The sequence below is a fragment of the Aristolochia californica genome, unplaced genomic scaffold (genome assembly GCF_029961685.1).
Source record: "Aristolochia californica isolate CCGP_79_NKW_82.1479 unplaced genomic scaffold, dmAriCali1.0.hap1 SCAF_10, whole genome shotgun sequence".
Classification (NCBI taxonomy): domain Eukaryota; kingdom Viridiplantae; phylum Streptophyta; class Magnoliopsida; order Piperales; family Aristolochiaceae; genus Aristolochia; species Aristolochia californica.
The window spans coordinates 34,887,769-34,913,330 of NW_027181771.1; the positions used below are offsets into that span (position 1 = coordinate 34,887,769).

The 25,562-nt window shown below is 38.7% G+C and overlaps 1 protein-coding gene across 1 annotated transcript; it reads left to right on the forward strand.

The window, feature by feature from the left end:
• The first annotated feature begins 16,690 nt into the window (after window positions 1-16,690).
• LOC137938358 (indole-3-acetic acid-amido synthetase GH3.6-like) lies at window positions 16,691-19,173 on the forward strand. The gene is made up of 3 exons (XM_068783338.1): window positions 16,691-17,193; window positions 17,310-18,238; window positions 18,333-19,173. The coding sequence occupies exons 1-3, from the start codon at window positions 16,868-16,870 to the stop codon at window positions 18,914-18,916; spliced, it is 1,839 nt and encodes a 612-aa protein (XP_068639439.1). The 5' UTR covers window positions 16,691-16,867; the 3' UTR covers window positions 18,917-19,173.
• Window positions 19,174-25,562: the final 6,389 nt, after the last annotated feature.

Below are 25,562 nucleotides of genomic sequence, written 5' to 3' on the forward strand. Positions count from 1 at the left end.
AATTAGTGAGTTTTAATGTTAAAATATTCTTATGTTATTACAAAATAATTTATTTATTTATTATATGAGCTTTTGTTATTTTTCATTTTTTAATTAATTTTTAATAATTTATTCTAGTCACATGTAATTATTGTATTAATTTATAATAAACATCATTAAGTAATATTATATATTTTTTCGTTAATTAAAATATTAACATATTTTAATACTACACGTTAAATCACTTATAAGTGTAGTAACCATGTTTATTTTGGTTAATTATCTATTTAGGTATATGTTTTATTTAAGTATATTATAAAAGGTTACTCATTTTCTTGTTTATATCATACTTTTCATTTGGGGGCATTAACACTGGAATCTGTTTTCCAGTGCACTGAACTCGTCTACACTAACACCCAAGGATGAGTTAAAGTTGAATCAATTCATTTAAGTTCAATTCAGGGGGGGTTAGTGCACATGACTCAGAACATGATCTTCATGCGCATTATGCAGTTCATGTCCTGGTGTCGTTAGGGGGCGTCGAAATTCATGTCATATACATGAACATACATGACTCAGGAGTTCATGTCCCAAGAGTAAACGGCGGAAAGAGCTTTCCGCTCGATTTTGAGAATCATCTACATGACTCTCGCACGGGGCTGTCTCTCGGGGCTCTCTCTACCGCACACCTCTCTGCCATTGCATTCTCGCAGCCCTCTCTCATTCTCTGCTCCCTCTCTCGTCTCCATTCCCGCAGCCCTCTCTCATTCCCGCAGAGCACGAGAGGTCGAGCATCTGTTGTAGAGCTTCTCGGCCTCCCTCTCTTCTCCCTCTTGGCGTACCGTCAGAGCGCCGCCTCTGTCGGCATTGCCCGCCGCCGTCGCCTTTGCCTAGCCCGTCCCCCGTGGCCATCGCCGTTGCCCGCTGGCTCACTGCTAAGGAAGACGAAGATGTTTAATTTTTCCTAAGTTAGGAAAAATTAAACTATCTTCATAAAAATCATTAATTTATAATTTTTATTTATAAAATAATTATTTTTATTTTAAAATTACTATATTAAAATAGTGATTTAATAGTCATAATTAAAATATTGTTAAAATAAATATTTGATAAATTATTTTGGCATAATTATCCGATTGCTATAGTTAATTAAACCAATGGTTTTAAATTTTGTGATAATATATTATTAATTAATAATACATAAAATATATTATGTACAAATATATAGTGTGTTAAAGTTATGATTAGATCAATTTTTTCTCTTAAATTATTCATTTTTAGGTTAAAGTATATCATATGTTATTAATAAATTAATAACTTAACGTATTACTTTCATTTTTTTATTTATAACGTTATTTATTTATTATTTGTAATTAATCATATACGTATTTCATTGGCTCATGTAATTACCATATTAATGCACAATAAAATATCTAATTCAATTAATAAATATATTAATATATTTAATTATATATTAAATAACTTATTCGTGTAGTAATAATGGTTGTTTTACCTAATTTGGGGTTTAAGGATTATGTTGTAATTAAGTGCACTGTAAAGGTTTAGAGATTCTCTTGTTTTTTATGTTTTTCTCATGTTGGGGCACTAATACTGGAAACTGTTTTCCAGTGCACATGAAGTCGTCAACACTAACACCAAGTGCGAAGATGATCTTCATGTACATAACTGACATGATCTTCGTGTTGGACATGAACTTGAACTTGAAAAATCTATTTGGGGGACTAACCCCCCCTCAATTCTTCACTTCAATTCAAGTTCATTGTGGACTAACCTCCCCCCTAGTGTTATTGTTGTTCTCATTCTTATGTATTGTTTCCCCTCCAGGAGCCTCCTCAATAATTTTTTTTTCTTATTTATTAAATTCTGGACAACATCTAAGCAGTTAAAGTTCTTACGTCACAGAATTAACTTGGATTCTGGCAGTGTTGAAGATTTAAAAAACCCTGCACTGTTGTGGACCAGCCTACCTACCTTCACTTTAGCTTGGCCTCTTTCTCTTCATTGGCTGTTCTTTTAGGCTCTTTTGTATACCCTTGAGTGCTTCAAAAGGTGATTTGTAATGTGGGAGGAATTTTCTTATCTTTACGAGGAATTTTCCTTGTGCCCATTGAGATTCCACATAGTTAGCCTTGAAGAGACCATGCTGAAGAAATTTTTTGATCCCCTCATAGTTGTGGGTATATGACTGTCATCATCAGTTAGGTTACGGGGGTAAAATCCTTTTTAGATCATTTCATTGATTCAATAAGGATATCTGAGCCTGTGACAATCACTTAGCCATACACGCAAAAGATTGTTGCTGATTCTCTTGCTAGTGGTGGTGCTCCTGGTAACGCCTATTGCTAGAACCATCTATCCAGTGGACTATACTTTTTCTATTTTCATTTCATTGTATGCTGCATATGTAGTTTTCATGATTTTACTTTGTAGTCTTCTTTGTTTGGTTTTGATCTCCCAACAGCTCTTTTATTAGCTTCTTCTCAATAAAATCTCTTGTTGTTCAAAAAACGAAAAAAAAGAAAAAGCTCTGATAAAACCCTCTGCAAGTACACTACATTGTCTACTTTTGAACATATCAAAACAATTCTATGGGCTTTCTCTTGTTTACTATCTTGAGTGCTGCTTGTGTGTGTTCCACATAATGTTCATTCATAATTTCCTTTTTTTAGTTTCGCCCCATATTTGGTTCAATATTATTTTTTTACTCCCAATATTCCATTTATGATTTGCCACATTGGCGAGACATCAAGTAATCTCAGATGAGTAGTGGATCTAACTAATATCCTTGATTACTCAGTCACTAAACAATAGTGTGATCTGCATTGACTATGAGATTCATGTCATCCAATTTTCTGTTTGTTGTTTCGTGCATTTAAAATATTGAGTTTCTTTGAAGAAACAATATGATGCCATCTTAACTTTTTTATTTGTGAGTGCACTACAAATTTTCATGTAACATTAAAAAAAATAAAGTTTCTTGTGTACTTTTCACGGTTATTATGTCTCTTCAGGAGATCATCTCTTATAATGCTCTATATGTGATTGAAAAACACCATTGAAACTATTAAAAGGATGTTTTCAAAGTGATCCAAACCATCAATACCCTTGAATATATCCCCTGTTAGATGGTCCCATTGTTGTTAAACCTGAACAAGTCATTGACCTGATTAGATGACCAGGTTTGGTTGATTTGAAGGGGACATCATTAGACGTCATGAATTCAAATTTCCAAAAATAAAAATATTAAAAAATATGCTTGGGAGAGGAAGTCTTCTCAAACCTTTTTCTGTCTACATTGGGGTGGGGTGTTTGTGGGGTTTGATTCCCCTCTCCTCTTTTTCTTTGTCCAAGGGGAGGATTTCTTACCCTCTCCTGTTTCTATACCGTGTTCTTATAGAAAATGGGGAGGAGGGAGCGTTGCTCTCCTTCCCGTTTCCTTCTATACAATCATGTATAGAGGGAGCTGCCACCCCTCTCCTGCTCCTTTCACTAATGGAGGGCCCCTACCTCCTTGCCATTAATGGCAGGGAGGATGGGTTGGGGGCACCCACCTCCCCTGTAGTGTTGCATTGGGGAAGTTCTCCTTCCCTATCTGATCTTGGTAGCCAACTGATCTAGTCAGTTTAGCAATTAAGATACTAAAATTGCTCAAATCATCCGGTTTTTCATTGATATCTATCTTTTACTATTTTTAGAACCAGTGGAGGGACTTGGTCCTGTTGAACCTAATTCAACCAACTGGTTCAGATATGCTGACACTGGATAATAGTTTGAATTTTATGAAAATTTGGATTTTTTAAATCTAATTGGCCCACAAAATCAATCCTATATACTCAATATTGTTGACCCAAAAGTGTTTTTAAACTTGATCAGTCCAGTTTTTCATTTAGTTATAGATTCAATTGGATAGTAAAGTGTTTGGATTTGGAAAGTTGATTAGATCAAAGAATTAAGTGCTCGACTTGATATGCATTTGTGGTTTACTGTTTTTGTAAGTAATGCAAATATCTTTGATGTCTTGATTTGCTTAGTTGGCCAGGTTTTAGTTTCAGATCTTAAGACATGGGACCATTTCCATGATACAGCACTTGTTAATAGTGTATTTTTTATAGCATTGTACCAATGGAGGGCTAGAAATGCGGTAGGAACACTAGTGACTGAGGCTTTTTTAGCTCAGTTGTGGAGATCCAGTTTCATTTGTAACTCATTGGCTACATGAGATACCATCCAAGTAGTTCACCTATTTGAGGTTTACTTGAATAATTGCATGAAAATCCTGTCTTTAATATTTCTCAATTTTATATGTAGATTTATTTCTGTCACACCTTTTAAGTGGGTTGTTCTCTTAAATTGTAGAAGGCTATATAGTTTTTTGTGTAGTGAGGCCCTTTGGTAACTCAGGAGGCTAGCAATGAGTTCTTCCTTTAAAAAAAAAAAAAAAAAAGGAATGAGTTCTTCCCCTAATACAGATTTCTCTCCAGGAAGGGGTTGACCCCCGTATTTTTCCCCTCTCCTCACTCTCTCTTATTTTACTTGGTGATTTCAGATTTGCATGTTTCTCTTTTTGGATGACAATGTCCATTTAGAGGCTCCTGCAGGAAAGATTATGCAAAGATTTAATGGTAGAAGAAACATGGCTGATGAATAAACAAAAATAAGCCCCAACAAGCTCAGAATAGGAGAGTACTTCTGACAGCGACTTGCTGCCTGGACCCCTTCCCTTGCCAAAGCATCCGCTCTGCTATTGGCGCATATTGGTGTATGGGAACATGTGATGTCCAGATTTTTCCAAAGTCTTCAATTTCATAAAAGAAAACTAGGAAATGGCCAAGGGGGCATTCCCCCCTCCAATTAATGAGCACCGGATAATATGCTTGGACAATAGGTGGGGCCTCATTATGCTGGTCACAGGGTGCAAAGTAAGATTATACCTGATGAGTCCCTAATAGCTCTATCCCCATCCAGCTGATCTGGGGTTACCCGATGAGCTGTCATCAAAGTTTTCACAAGAGGAGGAGACCTAGGTACTGGATTGGGAATTGCAGGGTCAACTGAGTTGATGATATCCTTCCAACTTCTGATAACTGAGCTTGGAAGATGGGGAGCCCTTGTGAAGCTTACTTGCCTAAAATAAAACAAAATGGCATGTTGCTCCAATAAATCCCTGCATGGACTTTTAATTGCCTTAAAAAATCCTCCATTTTCTTTCTTTCCAAAGGTTCCAAATAATGGCAACAAGATAACATCCAAAGTTCTCTCCACTTGTCCTCCTCAACTATTTGGTCAAGGACGCCAATTAAGCAGAAGAGAAAACAAGATTGTAAACCAAATTTTAGAAGAAAAACACTCCTAAACCTCCCTGAGAGTGGCAGTGAAGGAATCAATGATCTATAGTTACAAAGCTTACAAGTTCAGTCTCCAATAATAATTCACATCGAGCAGAGTTGGTCAATTGTATGAATGTTTCTATTGCTGCGTGCCATAAGTAGTGGATAATTTTTGGAGGTGCTGGGATTTTCCAAATGTTGGATGCTGATATCTTTAGCTTAAGCTCATAGCGTCTAATATAAACATACTTGGACCTGACAGTGCATGAACCAAGGGAGTCTTTTTTTAAGATCATAATGTCCTCAAACCTCTGATGTAATTGCCCTTGAGGATTGGTAAGAGATTTTGAGCCTCTGAAGCCTTATTATCTATTAAACTCTGTCTCAATTTGAGGTCCCAACATCTTACACTATTGATGATGTTATAAGAGTTCCTTACCTCAATACCTTGGTCTCTAGTAATTCTGGAAAGTGTTGAGAAGATTTTGCTTCCCCACCCAGGAATCTAGCCAGAAAGATGTGTTTTCCCTTACTTCTGACATGGATGGAGAGTTCGTTTCCAACATGGTGATAAAGCTTGCAGATATTTTACCAACTAGATGTCCTAGCAGGTGGGCAAGCTGGTGGGAACCATAAATGCTCAACATGTTGGTGTGAACCATCGGTAGCAGATTGAACAAGTTTCGATGTCTGCAAAATGAGTACTGTTTGCCTGAAAATTGAATGAGAACAACCTTAATCAGCTCAAATGATTCATTCTTATTTATATCCAGATCTAGTGCAAATGGACAGTTTATTGTTTTGTGGGGAAGAGTGCAAGGGTTTCAGCTTTCAAAACATCTTTTTCCATCGCAAGAGCATTTGGCCTCAGATTTTTGCTTGTAATTTATTTCAATTTTTCTCATTGTATGGTGTGTTGTACCCTGTATTAATCTCTCTCTCTCTTTCTCTCTCTAATATATGTATATGTGTGTACGTATGTATATGTATATGTATTGGAATATCCTGTCTCTGATCTCTCCTTTGAAGAATATAACATATGCTGCAGCTCATTTTCTTGCTTCTGCTGGAATGGATCATATTATCTGTGTCTGGAATGTGTGGAACCGAGTTCAGCAGAAAGCACGTGTTTTCAGCTGCCGTGAAGCAGCAGTCAAAGATGTGAGATGGTCCTCAGAAGAGTTATCGTTGCTTTCCTGTGGATATGACTGTTCACCAAGGTTAATTGATGTTGAGAAGGGGACAGTAAAACAGGTTTTCGAGGAAGACAAGGTTTTGACTACTGTTAGATTCCAACCTGTCAATTCCAATCTCTCTTCTTCAAGGAGTTCAAAGGTTTCCCTAAGATTCAGGGATATAAGGCTGGGGAAGATTGTATGTAAGCATGTTTGAGGTCTTAGGCCCATTCTTGATATTGAATTTAGCGCTGATACGAGACATTTTTATCTCATCTATTGATGCCACTAGAAGCGATCAGTTCAAATGCTTTTGTTGTTTGGGATGTCCTTAGACAAGTTCCACTATCTATCCAGGTATGTATCTGGAAACCTCGCTCTCTTTCTCATCTGTGTTGTGTCTTAAAGTTAGCATCTATTCTAGATTTTGTTCTCACTTCATTACTTTTAGAGTCGTGGGAAATTTTATTTAGATGACGAGTCTTAGGAAAATTAACTGAAGGGTTCCTTTTTGCATTGGCCATTTTGCAAAGGTGTTCTTATTCTATTTACATTGAGATCCAGTGGATGTATAGATGTAGTATGCCTGTCTACTATAAAAACTAGTTTCTAATTCCGAGCAAAGTGTTTTGTCAATTGAGTCAACGTGCTACACTGTTTGTTTCTGTTCATATCAGGTCTATGCAGAAGCCTATAGTTGCTCCTGCATTAGATACCACCCGTTTGAATCATGCTCAATCAAATGGGAATTATATTGCTATATTCTCCTCTAGGCACCCATTTAAGTTGGGATCAGTACAAGATGTGCGAGCAGCACAGGTATCCGGTTTCCCCATTTAACTGTAACTTCAGTTTGGATGGCACAAAACTTGCATCCGGATCTTCTGATGGGTGTATGTACATTTACAGTTATAGATCACCTGAGCTTGTAAAAAAAAAAAAAAAAGGTGTATGAGCAGCTTTGTATAGACTTTGCTTTTCATCCCATCTTAGCGAATATGATGACTTCTTGGAGTAGGAGTGGTGATGTTTCCATCTTTGAATGAGATGTTTATGTCACAGTTTTCTGCATTGGTTGTCACTCTCATGGTTCTTGCCTTTGTTTGGGAATGAATGCCCACTAATGGGTGAGGTATGATATGACAGCGCCGCGCCCACTAGCCTGTGAAGAATGACCAATCTCAGACTCCATATTATTCTACTGAATTTGCAGTGGCAGTTCTGAAAATGTAATAAGGATGGTGACACTGCGTCTTCTTTAAATCTACCGAAAGGACCATCTTCCTCAATAGCATCATTCAATTGTCTCATCCACAGATTGTTCAAAAAATTCATTGACAGGTGATATTTACTGCCCTTAACAACCTCTCGAATCCTTGTCTGAATCTACATGAAAGAATAGACTTGGCATGAGAGGTGATTTTCGTTAGCAAACAAAAATCATCGCTTTTTGACGTTTTAAGCTGCTCTTGCTGTTATTACCAATTTTGTTTCCTGGTCATAATACTTCTGATCAGAAAACAGAAAAGAATTGCCTCAACAGATATCTACAGAAGAGATGCCACGATCCGTTGACCACTGCAACATTACCTACTCTCAAAACCCAATTTACATTGGCCTAGGCTGGAACCTAGCCAGGATACCCTCCCCCTAGTAACTTTCCCACTGGCTCAGCATAAGGAAATAAATGAATATCTATTCACCATTGACGACGGCTGTCTCACTGTAACAAAAGCTTCTCCAGAACCGAAAGTGGAGTGCAATATTGACATGTATTGACTTCCAAAATTGTGCTTCTCTTTACTTTCCTGCAACTGTCCAAAGAGCAGAAGAAGAAACACGGCAAGATCATCTTTAGCCGACACTGACGAACACCCATTTATCCTTTCACATGAGAAGTGCCCAAAAGCAGGCTCAGATTACTAACAACTGACTAACCTGAAGAACTTTTCGTTACTACTTTACTTAAAAATATTTAAAAAAGAAAAAGAAAAAGAAAAAGAAAAAGGAGATTTCGCTTCACCTGCACCAATCAGCTTCTGCCTGGTTTTGTAATGTTTCGCTTTCTTGATTAACTTTCCTTCCTTTTTCCACATAATGATGTCTTCGGAAACACCTCAATCTTAACTTAAAAGTTCCTTGATTCATTCACTAATCAAAGAATTTTTAAAAGGTAATCAGTCACCCTCCACAGATACTGGAGAGGTGATTCTGATCTCTGGGTCTGAAGAATAAAGATCTTCACCTACCAAGAACTCATGGAGGGATACAAAATTACAAATTACAAAAGACGCATCAACCCAGTTGCAGAAATGTTTCTTTCTTTCTCCCTCGACGTCTACAAAGCAAATGATTCACGGGTGAGGGGGGGTTCACAATCAAAAGGCCTGTCTCATACTTTTTTTTTCGAGATTCAGAGGGGACAAAAGAATGCTACACGAGGACATAATCATGGCTACCACCTTCCATTTGTATGGGGCGAATGGGATGTGGACACGAGAAGGCCACAGCCCTTTTTCAGGAATGCATTTACACAGAGAAGGATCCCCATTAAAGAAACCCCAGCAGTTCCTCCGAGTCAAAAGACATCAAAACTCTCTCCCTCAGTTATCCCGAATCACCTCAAGCACTAGTCAGACACTCCCCCAAATGGCTCCGGGGGGACCCCCCTCCGCCGCGTTAAAACTGTTTCAAATGGTGTGTGAGCTCATCATATTCATATAAAAAGCAGAGGGGGAAGCATTAAACGTTAAAAAACAGTAAGTTTTAAAAAAAATTCTCAACTCCCACATAATGTGCTTGCCACCTTAACTGGTCCTCGTCATCTTTCCCCCAGTCTGGGCAAAGAGAAATCCGAGACGACGACGACGACAATCATCTGCTAAAAGGAACGTCACTTTGTGCGTACTTTTGTGGGAGGGTCCACGAGTCGGGTGAATCCTCGACACGAGGCAATGGGTCGAAAGGTCCATTCATGTGATTGCCTTTCTCAGATTGGCTGCAAAGTCCTCACTTCCAAGCACCCAAACCAAGAACAGTCGACAACCCTAAAAATGGTGGAATCTGTAGAGCTTGGGGAAATCACAAAAATGCAGCAGCCGCACCACTCAGACTCTCCACACCCCCAATCTTTTGATTCCACCATGTCAAGTGGTGACATTTAATATTAACCCCATCCACCATTATTAACCATAATCAGTGTCTTCTAATGTCTCTCCAGGTCTCACTCTGCTCATCAGTATCCTCTTGGTCCACCTTTGAGAGGAAGCCCGACAGACATTTCTGTGGCCATCCACTTTCAAGTTTCTGGTCTCCCATCTCCAATTAATGAACCTCGCATGGATGAAGTGGTGCCCTTCTTCTCCATTTCCGCTCAAGTGTTCTTCTGCTTCCTTTTTCGTTTTTTTTTTTTATTATTTACTATAATATATGTCCTTTAAGCAACCCCACCCCCCATCCTCCTCTCTCAACCCTTCTTTTGTCCAAATTTAGTATTTCTTATGCGTTTGTGTGGATCAACCACTAAAAGGTTTGAATGTTGTCCCTGGACAATATGTATCGAAATTCCGTTTCTTTGTTTCATAATGGTAGCATCCCATCTGAGAGACAGTACCGCCTGGATGAACCCAGTACTCTCTCATGTCTTTGAAAAACAAAATATTATACACAATTGAATGAAAGTTGTCCACTCACTTCAGAAGCTTTTAAGCTCAGAATTCACTCAGTTTAGCTTACAATTATTCATCTACAAGTGTCATTGATGATGGGACATGCTTCCTTACTATGTAGCTCTTTTTGCCCAGGAGCACTCTTTATCTGGTAATTTCATGGTTCATTCACGGAAATCCTTTTGGTCTATTATTAAGCATTTTCTTTAGGTGGGTCATTTCAGATTTTCAGTGATCAGAAGGGGAAAGCAGCTTGACTTTGGCTTCTTCCCTTTCAAGCTTGTCACTGCTCCACCAGGAGCCTGTTCAGGAACATGATAAATCTCGAGTCTTCCATGAGAGTCCGGCTGATTGGAGGGACAAGAACAGTACCTCTAACGTAAGGTCACTGGACCGACAAGAGTGTAAAAACAGTAAGCAGAAAAGAAAAGATGAGGCTCCCCCATCCCTCCAAATTTCAGATCGACCTGAGATCGCTATCCATGAAAGTGAAAGAAAAAGGGTGAAGGACGACAAAGTGCACGTTCAGAGGCCATGATCACAGACAACCAGCTATCAAGATGAGAAGGGGGGAGAAACCCCATCAGATAAGGACTTCTCTCCACAAGGAAAATACCTTTCCAGTGAAATGCCGCAGAGCGAAAGCTATCATATCTTCAACAGAACTCGACTGCTCTCAGGCTTCGTGCTGGTGGCCGTTTGCGTGTAATTCTTTCTCAATGGAGCTTAAAAGAACTGACGGGGATTACACATGGGAGATATTGCCCTACTGTATCAACTTTTTTCGGTAAATGAAGTGGAGAACATGACATTATAGCGTCCACGAAGTTTGATCTTCTGGGTCGTCGATAGCTACTCTTTCCAGAGCATGCATGGCCATGTAATAACAGTACAAGCCAAGTACATGTGGATGCTAAGATTACATGTGGGTCTACCTAAACGCCGATATTACCCACCCACAGAAACTTCTCCTTTCCTTCTCCATTGAAATGCTGAAAATTACTTCACTGAACTGTTCTTAACTTCACTGTACCTTATTCTTCTCTCGATCTGATTCACATGCAGGGTAATTAAAATTTGAAAAGGGAGAAGATGGTTGCATGAGACTGACGTCTACTCTTACCTCTGCTTAAATTAAAAGGTGATTCACATACAGAAGAGTGTAAAATATACAGCACCCAGAAAATCTAATCCCTTGATTGCGAGATTTGGGAAACCAGACATCCTGTGGGCAAGGTTTTAAGCTAAAAAAAGTCGACAATCACAGTTCTATAATAGTAAGACAACAGTTTGTGCGATTTCCCAAGCAGCTGCACATCTCAAAAGTCGCCTTCTTCTTCTACGCCTCTGAAGCAGCAGCCTGGGACGCATGTGACTCGTCAAATATCCCTGCTTTAGGTTGATTCGGAAGTTAGGACAGCTTTATCGAACGTTGATGCAATAATTAAACCTCGTTAATTAAGAGTTATTAAAATTAAAACTGCTCGTCGACACGCTAATGTTGTCCCCCTCATGCAGGATTCTGCTCTTATGAAGTACCCCAAGCATCGTTTTCTGTAATCTAAACCAACAAACAGTTCCAATATTCTACCAGTGGTAGAAAGCAACGGTGACATCTGTCAGGCTTATGCTTTAGATAAGGATTAAAAGTAAAAGAGATAATCTAGCTAGCAAAAAAGCTGCTTCTGCCTTTCCCGCTTACTTTCAGTGGGCAACTTCTGTTCCACATCTCCTGTTTAATCAATCAAAAATTCCTTCTCGACATTCCCCGCAACACAGACTCAAAACGGTGCGTATCTCGTACAAAACATACAATCACAATTCCTAACCCAATGGTACGTGTGCAAGCAGAAAATTACGAACTTCTAGCAGCAACCTGGGTGGGTGGCGGCCGGTGGTGAGTGGTGGGTGGTGGGTGGAGGCCATCGAATGAGGATTTCGAAGTGGGAAGTCAGCAGTTCTGGGAAAGGAGAAGATTAGATTTTTTTATGCATTAATGGTGACAGTCAGTGAGCATAAGTACGAGCACAGTAATGGGTACCTTGAAAAAGACTGCTTCAGGGTGATTGGGTAAAGCAGGAGGAAGGCAAAAGCAATCTAGGGAAAAGATGAAGACAGTGAGATTAGTGTACTGAAAAATGGTCAAATGAAGCAATATAAAAGTGGGGATGAACAGAGGGGAGATGGGTATATGGGAGACACAGGAGAAAGGCAGGGATTTGAGGGGGAGAAAACCCTTGTTTTTTATGGCCTTGAATAATTCAAATCCCATCAAATGTGTCTTATAGTCAATACCAGAGAACATCAATGGCTGTCCCCCCGCCCACCTCTCTCTCTTCCCACGACTACAGGTTCCCGTTAGCCGGCTCGCTAACTGTTCGAGCTTAGTTATGTGCCGTTGGGTTCGATTCGGTCTCCATGAATCTCAGGCCGAGTTCGAGATCCAGGATCAACTTATTTAAATTAACGAGTTGAGCTTGACCAAATCTAGGTTCGGCTCGATAGCTCGCGAGCCGGCTCGTTAATTTAATGAGCAGTGCGGATTTGGGAGAATCGAGACCAGGGAGCGGGACGCTGAGCGCCGAACGGAGTGGGAACGAGAGCGAAGGGGGAATTTTTTTTCCTCCCCTCATCACCGCCGAGCCCCTCCCGTCCGCTGCTTCTGTCGTTGTCAACAACTGCCTTCGCCTTTGTTTCTGTTGCAGTCATTATCCCGACGAAAGTTCCTTGTCGGCGCCGTTGGAAGTTTTTCCCTCCACGTCATTCCTCGTCCTCGGCGGAAACCAGAGGACGAAGGGAAAAATAATTTCCCTCCCCCCACATTGTTCCTCATCCTCGGCGGAAACCAAAAAGGAAAAATAATTTCCCTCACAAACCCCAACCCCTCAGCGAGATCATAAACAAGTGAAAAAAAGTCTAGGGACTAAACTATTAGTGGGTTTTTAATAAATGTTGAAAAAACCTTTTTAGTATAAATACGTTTTTAGGGACTATTAGTGCTTCATTTTTTTTTAAAATATTTTTTTAATTGGAAATTCTTATTAAAAAATCATATAATTTTCTAAGTAAGATTTTCCTGTCAAAATTCTATAGAAATTTTTTGAATAAGTATTTGACAGTTATGCTGTAATACTTTTAGCATGAGGCAATTTTCATAGCAATTTTGTGTTTGATATTTTATTTGATTAAAAATTTATCTATATGTATAGTAATATATTAGACTAATTATTAATTTTTATTTATTTCCCTATAAGAAGCAATAAGAGGTCCATTTAATTTTCCTAAGAAAAATTTAAAATATTTCTTGTAATTTTCTAGTAAGTCACTAATAGTAATAGGATTTTATTTAATTTTTTTTTTTTTGGAAATATGTATCCTAGGAAATATATTTCTTGTAATTTTCTAGTAAGTCACTAATAGTAATAGGATTTTATTTAATTTTTTTTTTTTTGGAAATATGTATCCTAGGAAATATATTTCTAGTTTCCCTATAATATAAATTTTCAACCAGAGCATTAATGAGGCCATAGTACATTTATGGCTAGATTAAAAAATTACAAAATAAGCTAGACAACATTTGGGGTAAAAAAATTAATATTAGTGCGTTCTAATCCATCATAGATATTCAATCTTGTACCTCCCCTATCATTCTTTTTTATAAAATATTTACAAAATTTTATATATAATTTATTTGACATATATTTTATGTAAACTATTAAATGTAGGTTAAGCTCGAACTCGGCTAGAGCTCAAGCTTGAACTCGGTTAAAATTATAGGCTCAAACTCAATTACAATTTTAGGCTCGAGGCTAGGGTCATCTCAAACTGGAATTTGAAATATTTAAACCAAGCTCGACTCGAACATAGGAAGGTTCAGGATCACCTCAATTCAATGCCACCCTTATTCCCAATTTTATCTAAAATGTATGCCTAATTTTATATAAAATATATATAATTTTATATATAATTTATTTAACATGTATTTTTTAAAAAATTTTAAATGAATGTTAAAGTTCGAGTTCGAGTTTAATTTAAATTATTGGACTCGAGCTTAATAACAATTTTAAGTTCAAGACTCGAGTCAGCTCAAGCTCAAATTTAAAATATTTAAATCAAAATCGGCTCAAATATAAGCAGGTTGGGGTTCGGTTTGGCTCGGCTGGATATCACCCAGTGAGTCGTGGCGACATTACGAAGAGAGACACAGGAGAAACTCGCGAAAGGCTCCAAGCACAATGCGCCCGTCTCGGCCCCTCGGTTGAGCCGTCTTCTTTGGTGTTTTCTTCTGTCTGGGTGAATCTGGTCCGTCGGCACTCCCGATTTCCTGCGATTCGGGGAGGGGCTTACAAGGGCGGCGCCAGGCGGGGACCATGTGTAAACCGGCTGAGCCGACACTGTTATGACGTTGAACTGACGTCGCGTGTGCCCCATTGCCCCGCTATTTTAGACTCTTCGGGTGACACCTGGCCCCGCCTCCCCGCCCGCTCATTTAAAAAACTCGCCGAGTCCGACTCTTGTCCTATTTTTTATATTTTATTTTTCCACCATTAATTAATCTTAATTCTTACATCCAATCATGTTTAAGTTTACATATTTACCCTCTCCCTCAATCCTCCTACAATCTCGTGACTGATCCTTAATGTGAGACGCTAAAAAAGCAGCTTGGATGTTGACTTAAGGCCCACTTCATGAATAACACTTAAATAATTAAAAAAGTAAAAAAAAAAGATATAAAATGATAATAAGGTCAACCATGCAACTTACGTGCCCAGACATGAGCCCACTCGACCACCTCCACTCCACCGAGTTGATAACATGCATAAACCAGAGGCCTAATGAATCATAAATCAATAGGCATGAACGAGGGCCAATACGTGAGATTTGAGTGGGCGTGGGCCATTGCCACCGTTAAAGATAGTTAGTTCCACAAAGTGCAGCATGTGCCTTCCCAATAGTTTATACATAGAAGCGTGATACATGTCACGTTCAATGTTGACTATTGAAGAGAGTCCGACATGCTAGAGTTGCATTTGGTCACTGCTCGTCTCTCCTCCCTTCCAGCTTCTCTGCATCAAATCTGGTTCATGCGTTGAACAACGAGTCCGCATGGTTTGTCCTCCTCCTCTTTCTCCTCTCTCTCCCTCGTTACATGTCTTTGCCTTTCCGAGCACGGCTAGGTCCACCTTTCTCATTTTTATTTCAGTTTCAACGTCGCGAGTTGCAGAAATCGTTGAGCTGTTCGGGACAAAATGCAACGGGGGAGGATCTGGAAAGGGGATTTTTCATTTTTCTTTCTTCTTTTTTTCTTTTGGATCGGAGGTTGTGTCATTGGGAAAGCTCCGTCAACCGAATTATGAGACGGGGGGTTGTTACTACTTTCAATGTCTACGGTGTTTCTGTCCATCCCATTTTTGTTTTTGAGGTGGGTGCCGTGCTCGAACTGACCAATCATCGTCTCGGTATGACAGGACACGGCTTTCATTTCGAACTGTCGGTGTTCGCTTCTGAAAGGCTAAACAATCTCCAATCTTACACCAATTATAATGGGGGAAAGAGATCTCCGGGATGCAGCAGAAACTGAGCGTTGTGCATGAATCCCACTTTTGGGCTTCAGTTTTTTACTCTACACCAAGAGAAGACATCTTCTAATTATTGGGCGAATTTCAATTTTTAACAGTGATTAACCAAACTTGACGACTAACATAGGTCTGGTTTTGGATACCAATCTCAAACCCTCGTTTCGATTTCTTTCGAGTTTCACATCAAAAGGAAGCCAGTTTACTTTAGCTGGGGAAAAACATCAAACAGTTTATCTGGGATTATGACGCAGCGAGAGAGGGACTTTGATTGCAATTAGGGGGAACCGTTACATGGAGACGTGCAAGAAAGTTTTCGTCAATTCCGTCTGAAATTTCTTTCTCTCTCCTCTTTTTTCAAGCTCCAGTAAGGATCAGAGCTTTTGCCGAGGAATTGACTCAAACCCAGAAGCTAAATTCAGCTTAACTCTCCCCCTCTCATCTTCCTGGTAAATAATAGTGAGAAACTGGAGAAGAAGGGAGACCGAGAGAGCCGGTACATGGGAGTCAGCGGTCAGAGGGGGTGTTAATGGTTTTTTTTTTTTTTTACGCGGAAGGAGGAAGAGGGAGGAGGAGGATTACGTAAGGGGGGACCTGCCGGTTCTTTGAGGGGCACCCGTGGTTCAAGCACGCATGTTCCCTAGTATATACTGGCGCATTAACAGGAGATTGCCGGTCAAAATCCCAATTTTTCTGTCGTTTGCTTCCGCCTCTTTTAACTCCATGAGATGGTGGATTCTTTACGGTTTACGGGTTTTTCTTGTACCAGAAGCAAAAAGATTAGGGTTAGTTACGAGGATGGCAGTCAATGGGTATTTAAAAAACAGAAAGAAATTCCAGAGAGTTGAAAAAGATGGAGAATTTTAGTCCCTATTACTGTTGTTGTTTAAAATCTCTTTAAGTGGAGTCCAGCCACCTGGATTCTCCCTCTATATATACACTCTTGAACCTCCTCTCAAGCACCTCCGCAAGACCATCTCCCTGTTCCTCCTCCTCCTCTCTCTCTCTCTCTCTCTGTCATTCGTTTTCTTGCCTTTCTCTTTTTAATCTTCTTGCTCGATCAGTTTCGTTCTCTTCATCTTCTTAATCTCACGGGAGTTGCTTGAGGTACCGATACCGTCATGCCTGAAGCTCCGAAGCAGTTGCAGGTGGTGGGTGGTGATAAAAATGTTTCAGACAAGAACAATAAGGCTCTGGAGTTCATTGAGGATGTGACCAGCCAAGCTGACGAAATTCAGAAGCGGGTGCTCGCTGAAATCCTCAGTAGGAACGCCCACGTCGAGTACTTGTCCCGCTACGGCCTCAATGGCAGAACGGACCGGGAGAGCTTCAAGAAGCTCGTACCTGTCGTTGTCTATGAGGATTTGCAGCCCGACATCCACCGCATCGCCAATGGCGACAAGTCCCCCATCCTCTGCTCACAGCCCATCACGGAGTTCCTGACAAGGTGAGTCTTCCTTCGTCTAGTTAATAATTTCTGATTGGTTTAACAAAAAATGTTGTACGGAGATCGATTCTGGGTAATAGTAAATAATTTTTGTTTTGATTGTTTGTGCTCTGCAGTTCTGGGACCTCGGGGGGAGAAAGGAAATTGATGCCAACTATCGATGAAGAGATGGAGAGGAGATCTCTCCTCTACAGTCTGCTGATGCCTGTTATGGACCAGTTTGTTTCTGGTTTGGATAAGGGGAAAGGAATGTACTTTCTGTTTGTGAAGTCGGAGGCGAAGACTCCAGGAGGGTTACTGGCTCGACCTGTTCTTACCAGCTATTACAAAAGCCGCCATTTCAAGGAAAGGCCTCACGATCCCTACAATGTCTACACCAGCCCCAACGAAACCATCCTCTGCCAAGATTCTTACCAGAGTATGTATTCTCAGCTTCTATGCGGGCTGTTGCAGAACAAGGAAGTGCTCCGAGTGGGAGCAGTGTTTGCCTCCGGCTTCATTCGAGCTATCCGCTTCTTGGAGAAGAACTGGACGAATCTATGCGGTGATATTCGGACGGGTGTCTTAAATGCTCAGATTACTGATCCTGGTGTGAGGGAGGCCATGATGAAGATACTGCATCCCAACTCGAAGCTCTCTGATTTTATAGAAGAAGAATGTAAGAAGGATTCGTGGAAAGGTATTATCACTAGGCTGTGGCCCAACGCCAAATACATTGAGGTAATTGTGACAGGGACCATGTCTCAGTACATTCCCATCCTCGATTTTTACAGTAATGGTCTTCCACTAGTTTGCACGATGTATGCCTCTTCCGAGTGTTATTTCGGCGTAAACCTTCAGCCCCTCGCTAAGCCAAGTGAAGTCTCTTACACCCTCATTCCCACCATGGCCTACTTCGAGTTTCTTCCCATTCATCGCAACAATGGTGTCTCTGATGCTATCGCGTTGCCCGATTCTCTATACGAGAAGGAGCAAAATGAGTTGGTGGATCTTGTCAATGTTAAACTCGGGCAAGAGTATGAGCTCGTCGTCACTACTTATGCCGGTAAAATCCCCCACTATGACCTCTTTTATTTTATTTTTTTCCTTTTCCTCTGAACGGTTTTTGTGATTAATGATCTCGATTGCTTCTCATGTAGGGCTCTATCGTTACAGAGTTGGCGATGTGCTCCGTGTTGCAGGGTTCAAGAACAAAGTCCCCCAGTTCAATTTTATTTGTCGGAAGAACGTCGTGTTGAGCATAGATGCCGATAAGACTGATGAGGTAGAGCTTCAAAATGCAGTAAGGAATGCTGTTAACCATCTGGAGCCATTCGGTGCAACGTTGATCGAGTACACGAGCTATGCCGACACTTCGACAGTCCCCGGCCACTATGTTGTCTTTTGGGAGCTTCGCGTTGGCTCTACTCCAGTTCCGCCTTCCGTTTTTGAGGATTGTTGCTTAGCCATTGAAGAGTCCCTGAACAGCGTTTATCGCCAAGGTCGAGTCTCCGACAAATCTATTGGCCCTCTAGAAATCAAGATTGTAGAAACCGGTACCTTTGATAAGCTCATGGACTACGCCCTTAGCCGGGGCGCCTCCATCAATCAGTACAAAACACCTCGGTGCGTCAAATATGCCCCCATTGTCGAGCTGCTCAACTCGAGGATTATTTCCAGCTACTTGAGTCCCAAATGCCCGAAATGGGCTCCTGGGCACAAGCAGTGGAACAGTCAGATCTGAACCAAGGGGCGTCACCTCGCCAGACTAGTGTTTTGTTTCTGGTGAAATTTCCATGCAAATGTGAAGAAAGCGGAGCAGTTTCTGTTAGTAACATCAATCATCTCAGAAGAAGAAAGACTCGCTTTAGGATAACTTTTTTTTCTTTTAGCTGTTGTTTTATATTTTTAGGCCTAATCAGCTATGTACAAAAACACTTCCTGTTCAAGGAAGTTTTTTTTTTTTTTGTTTGTTTTTAATCTTGACAAAGAGTTGTTCTTCCCGTTTTCTAATTAAACTTTGATTCGAAGAGCATTGAATTTTTGCCTTTTCTTTTATCTTCTCCGTTACATTCCTGAACCCCATGGCCTGCATCTTAAACGGCAAAAGGAGATCAATGCTTTACTCCTTTCTCCTTTCTTCTGAACCCAGAATTACTCGATTGCTCTCGTTCTGTTCCTTAAAGATGATGTTGTTCAGTTCCTCAGCAGAAACACTCCCGCAGGCTGCAAAAGATGAATTTGAAATGTAAAGAACTAAATCACTAATTTCTGTAGCTGCGATTTCTCCACAAGAAAAACACAGATTTCGGTGATGTATTGTTGCGTCTCTGGCTTTAAATAAGCTTCAAAATGTTCCAGACCACATTTACGTGCTTCTTTCAGTGGGCGGACATGGCGGATGTCAACCGTTCTCTGATATTAAATGATGCTAAAAATGTGTAGAAATCGCTAACAAATGCACAGAGACGGTAGACTTAAATTTCAGCAGATGAAAAGACGTGAACGACACGCCAAGCATCATGGTCTGAGCAATACTTTGTTCCGTTCGCTGATTCTTGACTTGTTTGAACTTGGGTTTTGCCTCTTTTCTTGTCTTTTGATGAATTGAACCAGAAATTTTCCTGCATCAATCCAATATTTCTGGATACAACTAGACCCATCTCTTTCTAGCCCTTTTTTTCTTGACAAAAAAATAACACAAGGTCAACATTCAGAACCCTCTACTCAATCCAATGCTATCCACAAAAAAATGAACTAGAAGACGTGAGGTATTCTCTTAGCGATAAATTTGAACAAAATTGGAAAAGAACTCATCGGAGTTGCTTCAGAGTTCTTTACGCAATAGCAGACAAAAACTGCCAAAGGGACGGAAAGTTTAAAATCCAAGCAGACAAGATAGAGATGATTCGATCAGAAGCTGTTCCTCCGTTGCCTCGTGTGATGAAACAAAGACTCCATGTATTTTAAAAATGAAAACAATGCATCAGGAAGATGTTTCATGAGACTTTCAGAAGCTGCCATACACCAGAAACCTGCAAAAGAGAAAGCTGTGGAGCTTTAATGAGAGGCACCAACCGATGCGTAGCTATCACCTCAGAGGAAGACAGGCAAAGCAGCAGAACCCGTCTGCTCTTGCTGGTCTAATTACTCAGTACAATTACACGAATGTGAACTTGCTTACGTCCAAACAGTATTCCACTCCTACTCTCCAACGCTTTCATTTCGGCTCTTAAATCCTGAATCTCAATCGGGTAGGACATGGAAGACGAGATGGTGCCAAAGGTGGGATCGCCCAGAAAGGATAAGCACGAAGTCGAAAAGCTGTGCAGGGTAAAATAATTGACAGAGTCTAGTCATTAGTCATTCCCGAGGCTTGAAAGATTACTGCAAAAATATCAGATTCAGCCAAAGTATTCGACGAAATGCCTATGAGAATCCACCCTCATTTAGAAACAAAAAAAATGACGGATAAGTGGCAATGTCCCAATGCTCAATTATTGAGGGTTTGGGCTGGGATCACTCTTACAGCCAGTGATTGGGATGCCATTTACAGCCAAAGAGTAACACTGGATGATTAAGCTACTCTTGCTTGATTCATAACCTAGGCCTCAGGCACTCATCTTCTTCACTCGATTAAAACTTGTTCAAACACTCCCAACTAATTTGATTTGATCAATTGTTAACTTAGGTTGGTTTAGATTAAACCACCAAGAGGAAAAGATTGATCCCCTTTGAGATGGTTTAGGGAGAGGGATACATTCACGTAGGGGGTGGGTAGATCCAACAGTTCTTCTACCAAAAACAGTGAGACATTTCAGGAGCTCCATGTTTTTGTTTTTAAAGGGTCTCATTCCATTTGACAGGTAGCTGCATAGTGGAGTTTGAGTAAGTTCAGCCATGCATGTAAAGGTAACTAAGACAAGTTGGTGAGTGAGAAAGTATTAAAACATGTACCTATACAAATACCTTTTATAGAGAACATTATCGACGTATAAGAAATGTAAAAAGGGTTATACGACTTACCAAATGAACTCGGTTGAAAGATATCGAATCCATTTTAATGATTCACCCTAAATGTAGTTGGACACTAATTAATCTTTCGAGCACTCCAACTCAAATTTAACTCAAAAACTCGACTTGGTTTTGATTGCATCCCTTTCTAACTCATTTTGGTTTGGGTTTGGTATTGATAGAACCATGAATTAAATACTCCTTTATTGAGGTCCACATTGTCAATACATAATTGTGACTAGGGATGACAATGAAGCAAGTTTAACAAGGTACCGACCCGGCCGTGACTCGCTTGAGGGATAAATTTCTCATTTTACACCACAATCTATGGACAAGTGTTACTTTAAACTTGCCCAAACACAATTTGACCTAACGTATTGCAATTCTTATTGGATTTTTTTTTTCTCTCTAGAAAGTAGACTTGTAGTGTGCTAGGCAAATTTGCAGAAAAATGAATTCAGAGAAAAATTCAAACCCTAATTTAACCCGTCCTTCCAAAATCCGGGTTAACTCAAGCTAGTTGCGAGTTAACCCAACGAGTCAGTCGTAAAACTATGCAATGTTACACTGCGCCGCTCTAATAGGGGCCCCCATTCGCCCATTCACGCCACGTTTCTAGCAAATTTAACTATTCTGTTTGGAAAGATACGGTGACGTGTACAGGTCGCCGGGGGTGGGACGCTTTATAGAAGCAGTACAGAAAATCCACGTGGGGCTTGTCGTGTGCGTGTACGTGGGCCTATCATTGACGTCCTGTCGCCTTCCTCCATCAGCTCCCACCAGCCTTTTTGTTCTATTTCGCCGTCTGTTGCTTAGGATGAGAAGGAAACACGCCGGCGGAATAGTAAAACTCGAAGCAATCAGCAGACGCTCACCAGAAAGTAACAGATAACAGGGGGTTCAAAGCGAAGTATGTACGCCTCCAACAATCAGATGAAAGCTCCTTTAATATCTATTATGAATAATTCAAAGTTAAACGAGAGTAATCGGAATGAGCAGAGGCGGCGGGAACTGGAACCACAGAAGCAGACCCAGCAGCTTCTTAAAGCACGGAAGAACAGAGAAGAAAATAATGAATTGAGAATTGTTAGTCAAAGAAACCAATCGATGCATCCAATTGGACGACCCTTTCGATAAAATAATATGGAGGATTAGTGGACAAGCCGGGGGTTGGGTAACCGCCACGTGAGCCGCGTGGAGTTGTCACTGTCGAGAAGGTGACGCCACCGGTAACAGCCTGTCGTCGTGTCCGGCGACGGGCGGCGGCTTCCATACGTGGCAACCTTCGACACGCCCCTGGCTCTCTGTTCACTTTGACCGATCGTGTCCCACCACTCGTGGGAAATTCACTTATTTTATGTTTCTTGACAAGATGAACGGGGACGCCATTGACTGGTAATCGGCATTTATGCGCAATGAGATGGGACAGACGACAGGACGGATCTTCAGGGATGGGTTTTCCTTTTCATGGCGAAAGCCGACTGCGGAAGTCTAGGAAACGTACATCTTTGATTGAAGCAAGACGGAAATAATGTGTGTACGTTAACAGTGAACAGTAACCTCTTCCGGATTCGAATTTTTTTCTCAAAAGTCGTCTGATATATCAGACCAGACAGTCCTGTTTTACGAGACCTACTGCTGGGTTTCTAAATACAATTTCACCTTCTCCTACGTCCGTAAACTCTTCTCAAGTTATTCGGGAGTGCATGTAATATCTATAAAATCAAGCAATAAGAAAAACGTAACAAGCTGCTGCGATGAGACGATGGAGAAGACGATTCTGATTTCTTCCCCGATGGGAACATTTTCTGTAAAGCTGAAATGCTTCGGAAGAGATTGGAACTTTGCAGGAGCGGTGATGCCTGGGAAAGAGTTTATAATTAAGAATAATGATTTTTTACTAAATTACTTATTTTTAATAAATATTAACAAAAATAACCCACTTATAAACTTAATATTAAGAATACCTAACTTGGACCGGTCAACTGCACACAAATACGGTCCTAGTTGACATGTCAGCTTTTACTACTTAAATGATGCCACGTCAGCAATTTATGCATCGCATTAGCATTCCACACAAGTATACCTTTTATCACCCATTTTTTCTTTCATTATTGATTTAACTTCTTTTGTAATTTTAACATATTTTAAAAATATTAATTACTATTTTTAAAATCTTACAAATTTCTTTACATTCTATTTAATATAATAAAAATATAAATTTAGTTTATTAATTATTTAAAAATATTTTATAAAGTAATTAGTATATTACATTATCAATTTAAGATATTATTTAATTTAATTTTTTTAATAAATTAATTTAGTTTTTAAAAGCTTATTTGTTGGTACATAATTTATTACATTTTTTATAACAAAAAATATAAATTTTATATATTAATTAACTAAAAATCATACTCTTACCTATTTAACACCTTTCATTATATAATTAAGATATCTTTTAATTTTAAAAAATATTTTATTTTTTAAAAATATTATTTATTGGTACGTATTTCATTACCTTCTATTTATTGTAATAAAATATCTAAATTTTACATTAATTAGTAAAAAAATATTTTATGTAATTAAAAACTTATATTATCGATTTAAGATATTTTATAATTAAAATTTTTATTTTTATTTTCAAAAATCTTATTTTTCGGTACATTTTACTACCTTCTATTTACAATAATAAAAATATAAAATTAAGATTTTAAAATAATTAATATACTAATTTAATATTTTATTACTATAAATAGAAGGTATTTTATTACTATTTGAAAAATATTATTTTTTAAATATTTAAAATTTTTGAAAATATCTTAAATCAACAATCTAAGGTGTTAAATAGATTTATAATATGTTTTTTAATTAATTAATATAAAATTTTCATATTTTATTAAATTAAATACAAGGTAATACAACACTTATAACTAAGATTAAGAAAAAGTAAAATAAAATTTTTTGAATATTTTTGAACTTTAAAAATATCTTAAATCAATAATGAAATGTGTTAAATAGATTAGAATATGATTTTTTAATTAATTAATATACAATTTTATTATTTTTTATTATAAAAAAGGTAATAAAATATGTACCAATAAAAAATATTTTTTTAAAAAATATTATATGAAATTAAATATCTTAAATCGATAATGTAAGGTATTAATTACATTAGAATTTTAAAAAAAATTAATAAACAAAATTTTATTTTTATTATATTAATTAGAAGGTAATGAAATGTGTAAGATTTTTAAAACAAAAAATGAATGTATTTAAAATGTTTTTTAATTAAAAAAATTAAATCAATAATAAAAGGAAAATAGGAGAAAAAAGGTATGCTAACATGGAGTGTTAACGCAACTGTTGATGATGTGGCAATGTGATGATGTGTCATGTGACGTTGCGTTAAATCATTTGGTTGCTGATGTGGTGCGACATAAATCGTCAAAGCTGACAAGTTGTCTTGGATTGTACGCATGAGCAGTTGACCGATCAAAGTTGGGTATTTTTTATATTAAGTTTGGAAGTTGGTTATTTTTGTTAATATTTGTTTAAAAAAGATAATTTAATAAAATTCCCTCAAGAATAAAAGACAACGTAGAAATAGTATGTAAGACATGCAGAGAAGCTTGCCTGTATAACTCTCTTTGATGTTTATTATTTGCCAAAGGTAAAAGCCTCTTAAACGCTTATTTTTTATTCATTCAATCACCCGTAGGGTGATATTATGGTAAATAGGATAACTTTGTAATAATATAAGCTGGTGTATATCCTCATATGTTAGGCATCGAGGGCATGAGTTAAAGTATTCAGCTCTAGCCTCTCTTATTCGTCTCTTTCCCTTATTTCCCCTCTCCCACGAGTTAGTGTTTCTTTTTTTTCTTCTTTCTTCTCCTAACCCTTTGTAAACATTATCAGAAAGCTCTAGAAATCAACAAGGAACTAACCGAACCATTAAAGAAGAAATAAACCATTAATTATCTTTTTCTCTAGCTCGATGCCCGATGCTCAGAACCACCTAACTAATAATGTTGAAACCAAGTGCATGCATTTGGATAATTTAGAATGTTTTGTTGTTAATTTAAAATTCTTAGTATCGTTTGCATATGTGAGAGCTATGTCTAAATGGATAAATCCAATTCAAGTTTTTCAAGAAAATAAGGAGAGAGAATAGGATCAATTGTGAGCAATGAATCCAAAAGTTATTATGCTATTCATGAAAGTGCATGCATTAATGTTGTGTGTGTAAGGAGGGTGGTTCTTACACCTATTCTTTAGGTGATCGGTGGGGATTAATCTAATGCTTTATATAGTACAACATATCCAAACTCAATGTTGTTTTCATCAAATAATGTGTTACGATATATTGTTTGTGG

Excerpts from the sequence above, each read along its gene's own strand:
- LOC137938358 (XM_068783338.1), top strand. The coding sequence starts at position 16,868 with ATGCCTGAAGCTCCGAAGCAGTTGCAGGTGGTGGGTGGTGATAAAAAT. Across the intron at positions 17,194-17,309 it reads ATCACGGAGTTCCTGACAAG|TTCTGGGACCTCGGGGGGAG; the intron begins GTGAGTCTTCCT and ends TGTGCTCTGCAG. Across the intron at positions 18,239-18,332 it reads CGTCGTCACTACTTATGCCG|GGCTCTATCGTTACAGAGTT; the intron begins GTAAAATCCCCC and ends CTTCTCATGTAG.